This window comes from Salmo salar, chromosome 15 (genome assembly GCF_965601325.2).
Source record: "Salmo salar chromosome 15, fSalSal1, whole genome shotgun sequence".
NCBI lineage: Eukaryota > Metazoa > Chordata > Actinopteri > Salmoniformes > Salmonidae > Salmo > Salmo salar.
Window position 1 is genome coordinate 7,209,334 of NC_138305.1, and position 14,673 is coordinate 7,224,006.

General features: G+C 44.0%; 1 protein-coding gene across 2 annotated transcripts in view; it reads right to left on the reverse strand.

Moving 5' to 3' along the window:
- LOC106570898 (BMP-2-inducible protein kinase) overlaps positions 1-14,329 on the reverse strand; it is a 102,182-nt gene extending 87,853 nt beyond the window's left edge. For both annotated transcript variants that reach the window (XM_014143469.3, XM_014143468.3), the window contains exon 1: positions 13,219-14,329. In XM_014143469.3, coding sequence (XP_013998944.3) covers positions 13,219-13,363 — 145 coding nt within the window. In that variant the 5' untranslated portion in view covers positions 13,364-14,329. The remainder of the gene's footprint in view (positions 1-13,218) is intronic.
- Positions 14,330-14,673: the final 344 nt, after the last annotated feature.

Sequence of the window (14,673 nt, forward strand, 5' to 3'; positions counted from 1 at the left end):
ATTTTGCAATATTCTAAGTACATAGCCCAGGCATCACGGGCTCGCTATTTAGACACCCGGCAAGTTTAGCACTCACCATAATCATATTTACTATTATAAAAGTTTGATTACCTTTTGTTGTCTTCGTCAGAATACACACCCAGGACTGCTACTTCAATAACAAATGTTGGTTTGGTCCAAAATAATCCATCGTTATATCCGAATAGCGGCGTTTTGTTCGTGCGTTCCAGACACTATCCGAAATAGTAAAGAAGTGTCGCGCGCATGGCGCAATTCGTGACAATAAAATTCTAAGTATTCCATTACCGTACTTCGAAGCATGTCAACCGCTGTTTAAAATCAATTTTTACGACATTTTTCTCGTAGAAAAGCGATAATATTCCGACAGGGAATCTCCTTTTCGGCAAACAGAGGAAAAAATCCCAAAGGCGGGGCGGTCGGGGTCACGAGCATAAGCCCAGTGTCCCTTGATCGGCTACTTGAGAAAGGCGATAATGTGTTTCAGCCTGGGGCTGGAATGACGACATTGTTTTTTCCCGGGCTCTGAGCGCCTATGGACGACGTGTCACGTTAGAGCAGAGATCCTTAGTAAATGATAGAGATGGAAAAGAAGTTCAAGAAATGGTCAGACAGGCCACTTCCTGTAAAGGAATCTCTCAGGTTTTGACCTGCCATTTGAGCTCTGTTATACTCACAGACACCATTCAAACAGTTTTAGAAAATTTAGGGTGTTTTCTATCCATATGTAATAAGTATATGCATATTCTAGTTACTGGGTAGGAGTGGTAACCAGATTAAATCGGGTATGTTTTTTATCCAGCCGTGTCAATACTGCCCCCTAGCCCTAACAGGTTTTAAACCCATTATTAAAAAAATGGAAAGAATATGGCACGACAACAAACCTGCCAAGAAAGGGCCGCCCACCAAAACTCAGACCAGGCAAAGAGGGCATTAATCAGAGAGGCAACAAAGAGACCAAAGATAACCCTGAAGGAGCTGCAAAGCTCCACAGTGGAGATTGGAGTATCTGTCCATAAGACCCCTTTAAGCCGTACGCTCCACAGAGCTGAGCTTAACGGAAAAGTGGCCAGAAAAAAAAATAAGCAAACGTGTTTGGTGTTCGCCAAAAGGCATGTGGGAGACTCCCCAAACATATGGAAGAAGGTACTCTGGTCAGATGAGACTAAAATTGAGCTTTTTGGCCATCAAGGAAAACACTAGGTCTGGCCAAACCCAACACCTCTCATCAACCCGAGAACACCATCCCCACAGTGAAGCATGGTGGTGGCAGCATCACGCTGTGGGGATGTTTTTCAGCAGCAGGGACTGGGAGAATAGTCAGGATCGAGGGAAAGATGAACAGAGTAAAATACAGAGACATCCTTGATGAAAAACTGCTCCAGAGCGCTCAGGACCTCAGACTGTGGCAAAGGTTCACCTTCCAACGGGACAACCACCTTAAGCACACAACCAAGACAACGCAGGAGTGTCTTCGGGACAAGTCTCTGAATGTCCTTGAGTGGCCCAGCCAGAGCCCAGACTTGAACATCTCTGGAGAGACCTGAAAATTACTGTGCAGCGACGCTCCCCATCCAAACTGACAGAGCTTGAGAGGATATGCAGAGAAGAATGGGAGAAACTCCCCAAATACAGGTGTGCCAAGCTTGCAGCGTCATACCCAAGAAGACTCAACGCTGTAATCGCTGCCAAAAGGTGCTTCAAAAAGTACTGAGTAAAGGGTCTGAATACTTATGTAAATGTGATATCAGCTTTATATTTGTAATAAATTAACAAAAATGTCTAAAAACCTGTTTTTGCTTTGTCATTAATGGGGTATTGTGTGTAGATTGATGAGGGGAAAAAATGATTTAATACATTTTAGAATAAGGCTGTAACATAACAAAATGTGGAAAAAGTCAAGGGGTCTGAATACTTTCCGAATGCACTGTAATACTATTTGTGCCTGGAAAAGGAGAGTTCCAGAACAATGCAGCATTTCTAGTTATTGTTTATGGTCATCTCATGAAAAAGTATTACTGTTGTGTATGTCTATTTAGGCAGAAATCTACATTTTGTTCTTAAACACAGAACATGATGGCAGAACTAACTAGTTCATAACTCATATATATATATATATAAAAAATGTAAACAAATCAACTGAAGCCTTTCCAATCCAAGTTAAGTCCATATCCATTTAACGTTTATCAGACCTAGAATAAAGGTCTACCACGTGCTGGACAGAAAATCAACAATGACACAACTCTATGCATTGATTACATCATTCTGTCATTTCTAGAATGGCCGTGACCAATACTTGGGTCGATAACCCCGCAGTGACCTGTACCCAGGGGCGAAAATCTGATATCCACTTTGGAGGGGACAATTACATTACATTTTCTCAAGAGCAATTCCTGAGGCGGACACCAAAAGTAGTGCTGTAACACATAGCCTACATTGTAATATGGTAAATGTATATTGAGGAACCAAAGAAATAAGGTGTTTGCCGTACTCCTAACTACCGGTACCCAAAACTACACAACTAATCACAACAGCAATACCATTGCCTTAAACTGGTGACTGAACTAAGATTTGTTAAAGTTGAGAGTGGGGGCATCCATGGCATTTTCCAATGATGTTCCTATTTTACAAGTCAAAAAAATTGAGAACCTTTCATAATGTTGCCAAACAAAGACTCAAACTTACCTGTCTCTGCCAGTCTGTCCCTGCATATCTGTCCCCAACTCTGCTGTCTGTGTGCCATCTGTTGCCTGCTCTGCCTAATGACATCATTGTGAAACATTTCCATTAGAATTTCATTTCTTTCTTATGAACATTTTATCAACTAGTCTTTGAGATATTAGGCTACTAGGGTTCTTACTATGCGTTTTGGTGTACTGAAAAATACTCTGATGTCCGTCTTTTATTTTTCTGCCATTTTTCTACCTGGCTGGCTGGCTGGCTACACACACAGTGTGTAGGTTATTCACAGTAGGAGATGGGCTTCTATCATCTTCAATCATTCTATATGGGCTTCGATCTAAAAGGTAGCTAGCAAATGTGAAACGGATTAAAATGACAAGAGTTGACAGCTGTACGAGTTCACCATTTACACAACATATGCTGCAACCTTTTGTAATTTTAATAGTTTGTTTCATATTGGCTGGCTTCCAACAATAGCTGAATTTGCAAAGCTAGCGAGCACCAATTCAGTTTCAGTGGTGTTTGCTATAATCTTTGCTACCCAGGTTAAATAAAGGTGAAATAAAATAAATAAATAAAAGTTCCCTTGCGACAATTTAGCTTTTGCAACGAGACCATTAAATATATTTAAGACAATGGTAGAAGAGAGTGTAGTTCTGTTCAGTTTGGACTTCAGTTTATCGCTAACCTTATCACAGGGACTTTGAAGCACTAACTTACATCATCTGCATGCTGATTCCATCTTTGACGACGCCACATAAATGGAATAGGTACTAGCTAGCTTAATAGTTAATATTTTCGCGCTAGCTCTGCATATTCAGCTAGTGTGTGTGGGCGCGATTGACTGGATGAACCTCACGGCAGTTACGTAGCAAGCTAAGGAACTGGCAGTGGATCAAACCATTGTGAGGCAAAGGGCGGGGTCGCAATCTTTTGAAACTTAAAAACGCGCTATTAAGTGTCTATAATCAGCACAATTGCTTTCATTGCGTATTATTAATATTATTTAAATTAGATAGTTATGTTTCAGTGATATATTGGGGGGGACAAATCATATTTTTCCCAGGATGGGGGGGGTCGAGTCCCCCCCGGGATTTCCGCCCCTGCCTGTACCTCAACGATAAGTAGCAAAATGACATCAAGTAGTGTCCCAAAATGGTAACATAACCCCTATGTTGTGCACTACTTCTGACTACTTTAAACCAGACCCAGAGCTCTGGTCAACAGTAGTGCACTACATAGGGGATAGGATACCATTTGGGACAAAAAACATGGTTCAAAGCCCTGTGTTTTACTGTGACCACAGCAGCTGTGTGCATGGAAACCATTAGAAAACAAACGGAAGAAAACACTGAAAACAAAGAGGAACTACATGGAAACCATGTTTACATGATAAGGGTCATTAGGGTCACAACAAAATGGAAGAAAGACTAAAACTACTTGAAGAAATCCTAAGAAACTCTTTTTTTTCCTCTTTCAGTAGCAAACGTTTTCCATTGTGGGTCCCATTGAATCTGACTCTGGCCAGCTGTAGCTCTGCTAGGTCCAGGAGTCTCTGCTCTCTACAGCCAACTTGAACCATCTAGCCCAGGGCTCTCCAACCATGTTACTGGAGGTTGTCCATCCAAACCCACTTGTAACGAACCTGATTCAGCTTATCAACCAAATTATTACAATCAGGTAAACTAGGGATGGTAGCTCTCCAGGAACAGGGTTGGAGAGAAGACCTTACAGGATGGTATCTCTCCGGGAACAGGGTTGGAGAGAAGACCTACAGGATGGTAGCTCTCCAGGAACAGGGTTGGAGAGAAGACCTCCAGGAACAGGGTTGGAGAGAAGACCTCCAGGAACAGGGTTGAAGAGAAGACCTACAGGACGGCATCTCTCCAGGAACAGGGTTGGAGAGCCCTGATCCAGCCTCTCTCTGTTTGCTCTTCTCTCAAAACAAAGGCCTCTGGTCAAGATACAAAAAGCTGATTACGCAACAGAACAAGGTTTAGACTGTTTTTGTGATCAAACTGAGTGAGTGTGTAGGGCAGGCTTGGTTTCTGAATTTTGCTGACAGAAAATAAAATTTAAATAGTGACACCATCAGCATGTTCTGTGAGTGAAACTACAGGCTCACTTCACTTTTTTCTCTCAGATGCATCAACTGTACAAACACGCAGAGGACTTTCCCAGGATGCATTGTGTTTTGTAGTAGTCCATTTAGAGACTTGGTAATAATGCTGATCTCCTATATACAAACATTATCTTACTATAAAAAGGGAATTCAAATCACATTTGTTTTAGGGCTGGAAGAAAAGCTCCTAAAGACAGGAAATAAATTCCACTGAGCACCATAAAGCCTCAACTTCACCCATGCAAAGCAGGGAACAGTAACAAGTTTAAAAACACAGAGAAGAACTTCTCTGGGCAAAGTAGGCTCAGCTGCTTCACTACATAGAGCACTAGACCAGAGCCCTGTGTGTTCCCTATACAGGAAATATGGTGCCATTTGGGATGCACTTACACCGCATTACTGTGACTGTGGACTAACACCGCAGGTGGGTGACTGACTGAGACCAGTAATACTGACAACCTGAAATTTCTGGTGTCGTTGGATTGGTAAAAACAAAAAAAAAACAAAAAAATCTAAAAAAGGGCAGAGAGACATTTCCTAGACCTTCCTCTTCGTCGGCTGTGCGACATACAAGCTGACATTTGCAAGCCCAGCACTGTTACATAAACAGATGTAGGCTAGCTTGTCTGCCTGGTAGCTTTAAGGACGGGGGTGTGTGTCTGTTCGGTATTGGAGAAGGGATCAGACAGTTTATGTTTGTGTTCCAAATTGCACCATCTTCCCTATATAGTGCACTACTTTAGACCATTTACATTTTACATTTTAGTCATTTAGCAGACGCTCTTATCCATAGCGACTTACAGTAGTGAACACATACATTTCATTTTCATTTCATGCATTTTTTTTTTTTGTACTGGCCTCCCGTGGGAATCGAACCCACAACCCTGGCGTTGCAAACACCATGCTCTACCAACTGAGCCACAGGGAAGAGCACTATATAGTGCCCTACTATAGACCAGAGCCCTATACCCTATATAGTGCCCTACTTTAGACCAGAGCCCTATACCCTATATAGTGTCCTGTGTGCCCTGTGCAAATTTGGGACACAGACCATACCTGCTTACTCACTCAGTCCGCTACCAAAAGACAAAATCAGCCCGAGGGGGTTGGCTGGCTCCAGAAAGGAACCTTGTTTTCCCCCCCACCCTACCCTCACCACCATTCTATATCAGTCTAATTTTAATTAACTTTTATATATATTAGGCCTAAATTTGATTTGACTATGTATGGACTTACTGTCAACTACGTATCACATAACGTGAAAGTCAAGACGCAGAGGAGTTTTAGACTATTGCCTGTGGCGCGAGGACAAGAGTAGCATACCTACTCAAGTCTGCTATCCTGTACAGGTGACAGTGAGGCAGTCAACCTATAGCCTATGGGTCGAGGAAGAGAGATAGGCCACGGGTGACTAGATCCATCTTGTCATTTCTGTAACCATCTCTGAGACAGTGACAGACCTCAGAGACAGAGCAATGTGGTGGGAGGAGAGTGGAAATAACTACGTTCTTGTTTATCGCTAGATAAAACCACTGCAGTGTGTGTGTGTGTGTGTGTGTGTGTGTGTGTGTGTGTGTGTCAGGGTTTCCGTTAGCCGGTAATAGCCGGCTTCTGGTTGATAAATAAAATTGGCGCTGGCAAAGTGTCTGGGCCAAGAAAAGAAAAAAATCCCATTGCAAAATAATGCCTTTTAGCCTACCAGTGAATGTAAATACATTTGAAAGGTCATGCTTATCGCTTTACAGGTCAATTTGCATAACTTAGCGGAGTTAAATTGGCGCGTGTATTTTCGTTAGTCGTTATGTATTTTATTTATCACAAGCCAACAGCATACAGATACAGAGCCTAGTTTGAGCGGGAAAAAAAAAATCAGTCAGACAGCACGAGAGCAGCTGCTACAGTTTGTCAAACAGCTCAGAATTTGCCGTTTGAGTGAAACGTGATTATTTTTATTTTTTTATAAGCCTAATAATTGCACAACAATTCTAAAATGCATTCATGTGTTAAAAACTGTTTTGATAGACCAAAAAAAATAGCTACTATTTTTATTTCTCAACTGGTAAATGAAGCACGCTTCCCATTCCTTTTTTACATTTTAGTCATTTAGCAGACGCTCTTATCCAGAGCGACTTACAGTAGTGAATGCATACATTTCATTAAAAAAATTCCGTACATACCATTCGCCATTCAAGTGCATAAACTCGAGCTCCTGAGTGACACTGCATCTCAGCGCAAGAGCTGTCATTGTAAATGACCGGCCAAACCTGAATCCAGGTTTGGCCGGGGGTAGGCCGTCATTGTAAATAAGAATTTGTTCTTAAACTGACTTGCCTAGTTAAATAAAGGTTACATTTAAAAAAATAAAATTAAAAAAAAACATTTAAATGGGCAATGGCAGGCTTCAGTGCATCAAACGAAAACATATACTTAACATTGTTTGAAACCTGAACGTTTTAGTTCATGTTATGAGGCATGTCGTCTTACCTTGCTACAAAGTAGCCGAGCCAAATCAGACCATAGAAACGAGGAGGCAATTAAAAGGACTTCCATAATAGGCTACTAGTTTCAGTGGCCTATTTCGCTCGTATTCTATAGGTTTTCAATTCAACTTTCTTTCATTGACCATCAGCCAAAGGCACAATTTCTAGTCACACTAGCATCCCATGCCAGTTGATGATAATCCCAGTCACACTAGCATCCCATGCCAGTTGATGATAATCCCAGTCACACTAGCATCCCATGCCAGTTGATGATAATCCCAGTCACACTAGCATCCCATGCCAGTTGATGATAATCCCAGTCACACTAGCATCCCATGCCAGTTGATGATAATCCCAGTCACACTAGCATCCCATGCCAGTTGATGATAATCCCAGTCACACTAGCATCCCATGCTAGTTGTTGCATCTTTAGATCTCCCCTCTTTCTACATTTCGAACAGATATTTTCATCTACATCTCATGAAACCGCTGGCATGTACGGTACGCTTTTTGACAATGGCATTTTCCCGCCAATTGCATTACGGAACCAACATTTGCATGTGGCCTACCGCCTTGTGCGCATTGCTGCGCTTATGTATAGAAATAATGTATCAACATTTGAATCTGAATGTTCTGATCTGTTCCATCAGCTGCATTGCTTTTTTTAACGTTTTTTGTATGCATCTTAGGCCTCCTGGTTGTATAAATTTGGGCTCTAATCGACCCACAACTGTCCCAAAGTCTGTTTGGAATAGGCTATTTCTTTCTAGACAAGCTGACCAATAGAATAGGTTAACTTTTCTACTAGCAGATTGACATAGGCTAGTGATTTTGCTGTTCATTACTGGTCTTGTAGACTAAGGAAAAGTGTGCACAGTTATTATAAAATCTTAAAATCTGCTCATCGGAATTCGTTAAGGACGTACGCCATTGCATCCTCGAGTTGACTGTTCTGTTAAAATGAATGACCATAATCTATATGTGATTTTTGTCATTCTGAACAAAGTGGGTGGATGCCCTAATCAGGTTACGCACCCAATGAATATGAGTCCGGTAAATTTCTGATATGTCCAGAAAATTTCAATATAATTTACCAGTCAAATGTCCCGTGCCACATTCTCCTGAGGAAACCCTGGTGTGTGTGTGTGTGTGTTCCTGCTCATAGCTAGATTCTATTGTGACTGATGCTTAGCACTGGCCAATGCTGAGCGGAGTTGAAACAGCATGTTTTGCTGAACCTTCACATAAACATCCTAATTTGGACAATAAAGATATTGACTTGACCACTCAAGTCAATAATACAAAAGTTCTCTCTTCAAAATAAGTTGGAGCTTTAGTGCCCTGAAAAGGATAGTCTAGAAGCTCAGGATACCGCCCAGGTTAGAAGCTCAGGATACCGCCCAGGTTAGAAGCTCAGGATACCGCCCAGGTTAGAAGCTCAGGATACCGCCCAGGTTAGAAGCTCAGGATACCGCCCAGGTTAGAAGCTCAGGATACCGCCCAGGTTAGAAGCTCAGGATACCGCCCAGGTTAGAAGCTCAGGATACCGCCCAGGTTAGAAGCTCAGGATACCGCCCAGGTTAGAAGCTCAGGATACCGCCCAGGTTAGAAGCTTAGGATACCGCCCAGGTTAGAAGCTTAGGATACCGCCCAGGTTAGAAACTTAGGTTACTCACACAATTCACATTACTTCCTCCTATGACATTTTGTGCAGAGCAGACCACATTCTCTGTTAAGTTGGGCTTTGAGGGAATCTCATGCTTTTCATTAAACTGGCACAGTTGGAGTATGGAGGGGGGGGGGGGGGGCAAAAGAGAGGGAGTGAGAGAAGAGCGAGAGAGAAGAGAAAAATGGGGTAGAGATAAAGATAGGAGAAAAAGAGAGAGGGGGTGGCGAGATGAGCCTCCCTCTGAGGAACATTCCATGATTCATTGAGTTGTTTCCTGAGACAGAAAGAGAGCAAAGTCACACCAGCAACGACCCTTTGACAGACACCACCAGGCTACAAGCAGGGCAGCCGGTCTTAAGAGGGGGCCAGAGAGAGGCGAGCATTCAGATTAGCCGAGCGTCTCTGCCCTTGCTTTGTGTCCTCAACTCCTCGGTGGAACGCCAACAAGCCTGAGGCCCCATTCCAATACCTTCACAATGCTGAAGTCACGGGGCGACTAGCCTGAGGCCCCAGTCCAATACCTTTACAATGCTGAAGTCACAGGGCGACTAGCCTGAGGCCCCAGTCCAATACCTTTACAATGCTGAAGTCACGGGGCGACTAGCCTGAGGCCCCAGTCCAATACCTTCACAATGCTGAAGTCACGGGGCGACTAGCCTGAGGCCCCAGTCCAATACCTTTACAATGCTGAAGTCACGGGGCGACTAGCCTGAGGCCCCATTCCAATACCTTCACAATGCTGAAGTCACGGGGCGACTAGCCTGAGGCCCCAGTCCAATACCTTTACAATGCTGAAGTCACAGGGCGACTAGCCTGAGGCCCCAGTCCAATACCTTTACAATGCTGAAGTCACAGGGCGACTAGCCTGAGGCCCCATTCCAATACCTTTACAATGCTGAAGTCACAGGGCGACTAGCCTGAGGCCCCAGTCCAATACCTTCACAATGCTGAAGTCACGGGGCGACTAGCCTGAGGCCCCAGTCCAATATCTTCACAATGCTGAAGTCACGGGGCGACTAGCCTGAGGCCCCAGTCCAATACCTTCACAATGCTGAAGTCACAGGGCGACTAGCCTGAGGCCCCAGTCCAATACCTTTACAATGCTGAAGTCACAGGGCGACTAGCCTGAGGCCCCAGTCCAATACCTTTACAATGCTGAAGTCACAGGGCGACTAGCCAAAGGCCCCATTCCAATACCTTCACAATGCTGAAGTCACAGGGCGACTAGCCTGAGGCCCCAGTCCAATACCTTTACAATGCTGAAGTCACGGGGCGACTAGCCTGAGGCCCCAGTCCAATACCTTTACAATGCTGAAGTCACGGGGCGACTAGCCTGAGGCCCCAGTCCAATACCTTTACAATGCTGAAGTCACAGGGCGACTAGCCAAAGGCCCCAGTCCAATACCTTCACAATGCTGAAGTCACGGGGCGACTAGCCTGAGGCCCCAGTCCAATACCTTTACAATGCTGAAGTCACGGGGCAACTAGCCTGAGGCCCCAGTCCAATACCTTTACAATGCTGAAGTCACAGGGCGACTAGCCTGAGGCCCCATTCCAATACCTTTACAATGCTGAAGTCACAGGGCGACTAGCCTGAGGCCCCAGTCCAATACCTTTACAATGCTGAAGTCACAGGGCGACTAGCCAAAGGCCCCATTCCAATACCTTCACAATGCTGAAGTCACAGGGCGACTAGCCTGAGGCCCCAGTCCAATACCTTTACAATGCTGAAGTCACAGGGCGACTAGCCTGAGGCCCCAGTCCAATACCTTCACAATGCTGAAGTCACGGGGCGACTAGCCTGAGGCCCCAGTCCAATACCTTTACAATGCTGAAGTCACAAGGCGACTAGCCTGAGGCCCCAGTCCAATACCTTTACAATGCTGAAGTCACAGGGCGACTAGCCTGAGGCCCCATTCCAATACCTTTACAATGCTGACGTCACAGGGCGATTAGCCTGAGGCCCCATTCTAAGTCCCAGGGTGAACCTCAGTAATATTTACTTGGTTCCTCACATTTCCCTTTTCATCTCCTTCTCAAAGCACATTGGAGGAGAAGACCGGAGGTTCTTTCCCTTGGATTTTCTACGCCAATGGTTTTTGAGAAGGATGATGCTAGGAATCAAGGAAATACAGTTGAGATTCACCCATGGTTTCCACATCCTTGTTTTTGCCATGTTGGATCCGTGGTTTCCTCTAGAGAAGAATTAGGATTTCCTTGATGGTTTCCTGAAGGAAAGAATGAATGAATGGTGCTTGTTTAACCACCAATCCTACGAGGACGGACTTCTTAAATGAAGATTTCAGTCACTTCATGTGATTACATTGTGACACAGGGCTTACAACCTCTTCTGTAAAAGAGTGGCGTTTTATTCCAGTAGGATCACGATGATTCAGAACTCCGTCGTCGTGGTGATTCAGAACTCCGTCGCCGTGGTGATTCATATCAGTTGATTGGGTTCTATTACACCAACTACAGTATTTTTTTTTTCCATAGTGTGAATAGTGCAGTTTGTGTCCAATGGGTTGAGGCTGGGTGCCATCATGATCGTCCTTAAGTCAGTGTCTACGACCCAAATTACACCCTATTACCTATGTAGTGCACTACTTTTGACCATGGTCCATAGGGCTCTGGTCAAAAGTAGTGCAATATGTAGGGAAGAGGCTGCCATTCGGGATGCAAAAAGTGTTTGAGACATGGCGCAAAGGAAGTTGCATAACATTGGATATATCCTGCTACCCTGTCTACGGGTGTCATTGTAAAGCATCTTCATTAAGTCATACTTCAAATACAATTTAGTTTAAGCTCTATTCTAATATAGAGAAGGATCATTAGGCTACTGAGCTTTTACGGGGAATGATGGGCCCTATAAAATCTACAGACGGAATACAGACATTAAAACCGAATTCAACAATGCGGAAAAATTAAAACGGGAAAAATTGAAAAAAACAGAAACCCGGAAAAACTAAATAAATAGAATATGGGAGGAAAAAAACTAAATGGAATCAGGCATCATGATTGTGTACTGCAGTCAGCGTCTGTGTTAATGGTGGAGGTGCATGACAGGCCTGGGGAAGGGAAGACAGTGTTTTGCCCTCAGAGAAAAACAAAATGAGCTTCCTCATTCGCTCCTCACTTCCCTAATTCTAAAATGGTGGGGTCCTTTCCAAACCATGGACCACGTCTGAACATGTTCCTAACAGTCATCCTTGCTTCCTACGTCCTTGTTACGGCCTAAAATCCCTCACCTCCCTCTCAAAGCTCATTGGAAAAGGAAAGACCTTGTATCCGTTTGAGAGGGAGACAAACACACAGCATACTTTCCTGTGCACAGACAGCTTCTGTCTTAAAATAAGGAGTGGTAGAACAGGTTAGTCAGTGACTTGTTGACATGTGAGATCAGGACACCTGTATAATTAGGGAGCAGGTTAAAAGGCTAGATCAGGGCTGGAGAGCCTAGTGTCAGTGGGTTTTTGGTTTCTCCTTTCAATTAATCCCTAGACAACCATGTGAGGGAAGTTCTTTAGTAATTAGTTACCTTAATTCATCAATCAAGGACACGGGAAGAGCGAAAACCCACAGTCACTCAGCCCACCGTGGAATGAGTTTGACAGGTGGGCTAGATGCTACCTCAGAGTTTGTGAACTGGTGACGGGTCATTCAGCAGGTCGTGGGCATTTTTCATGTTAAAGTCAAGTGAGGACTACCGAGATGCAGAGAGAGACAGGGAAATTAGTGAGACAGTACAGGGGCGTGTTCAGTATGCAAACAGTGTGGAAAGTTGCAGATGCAAATATACTATATAGAACAACAATGCCACTGACATTTTGCACTGTTTTTAGGCTCTATTATAATTCTGACATACTGTACTGTAATTGTCAATATAATAATCAATGCCACCCCTTACTTGGCTCCCGAGTGGCACAGCAGTCTAAAGCACTGCATCTCAGTGCTACAGGAGTCACTACAGACTCTGGTTCGATTCCAGGCTGTATCACAACCGCCCGTGATTGGGAGTCCCATAGGGTGGCACACAATTGGCCCAGCGTCATCCAGGTTAGGGTTTGGCCGTGATTGTAAATAAGACTAGCATAGTTAAATAAAAAAAAGGTTAAATAAATACCAAATGAAAAAGAATAAAACAGCCAGTGGAAGGTTGGCTGTGTATTTACTCGTGTGTTATGCAATGCATGTACTGTATGTGCAATAGCCTAACGACATACATACATAGGCCTATAGAGACATACCTTCAGCTATGAGTTCTTCCACGGTGACTTGAAACCGGCCCACGGCGAACACTTTCCCGAAGTAGTTGCTGAGTCCGGAGCCTGACCCGGAGCCCCCTCCCAACCCGCCACTCTCAGACTTCGGCATTCGGGAGAACTTCTTCATTCTGGTTTCCTTTCTTTCACACTTGATCTCCAAATAAAATGCAGTCCTTTTGGGTAACCGATACGAACTTCAATCAATGTAGGATTTCCCCTTGTCCTTTTGTTATATACTTATCCCAAATCGTTTCTTTGTCCTGCATACTCTTCGAAAAGGACTTCACTTACACTTTGAATGTTATGACACAGCAAGGCGTCAGCTATCACAGGGAAATGTTACTCTTCTTCACTAGTTCACCTCGGTTTACTTATGTGTTTAACAGCGTTGTTTCGGAATAAGACAACAAAACGTTATTGTTGTTTTTTTGTTGTTGTTGTTCTTTTAGTTCGACGTTGAAGCGATTTTTTCCACGGTGCTGGCTAACGTTAAAGCAAACGTAATGATATAAACCAGCTAGCTAGCTAGCTACCGGGGCTAACTAGCTAGCATCCATGCAGGCGTTGCTACACCCAGGAGTCTAACGGACAGTTAGCAGACGCTTCAAAAACAACGAAACAAACGGGACGCTAACCGGTGTTGAACACGGTCTGTGTGGCTTCCGTCTCGCTAATAAGTAGCCACAATCTGTCTGACTTGCCCCCTTTTTGTCAGACTATTATCGAAGAAAGAAACACACACCCCTTCTTCTTCTTCTTTCCACTATCTCAGCCCCCGGTTTGTCCACGGTACTTCCCAATAAGGTTGGTGGTCAACGAGCTACTGGCTTCACTACCGTTAGCTGCTATCAAACTAGCTAGGACCGCATGTAACCACCACCCTCCCTTACTCCACAGTGGAATGAATGTCGCGTCCGACTCAGTTTATCGTGTCTTCGTCCCAAGCCCCGTCGTAAACTTCCAACTCTGTCGTGACTCAGATCAGCAGTAATATGTGTGTGGTTTTTTCGGGGGGGGGTTGTTATTACCCAATCAGACAGTTGACAACCTAACGCAGCGTTGTCCGTCCCCTCCTATTGTTATGATTGGTGGTGAACGGAGCGCAGAGACGTACAGGGCGGCGGGAATGATGAGTCTGTACCGTCTCACCTTTCCTCGGTTCGGTTCAGGGACAAACACACATAACAGATTCAAATAGGACTGACTGTGGATGATTTGTGATTGATAATATTTCCTATCAAGTAGATAGTGATCCTCATTGAGAAAATGTCTACATGTTATGCGTTATGAAACATGCCTTTCTCATCTTATTTGACAAAATCTTTTGTATGATTCCTTCAACACGATGTCAGAGTTTGTGATTATATCAACTGGACAGATAACAAAGCAAAGTGGTTTCCTAATGCCAGTCCAAATCACATGAGAATAGGGTTTTCC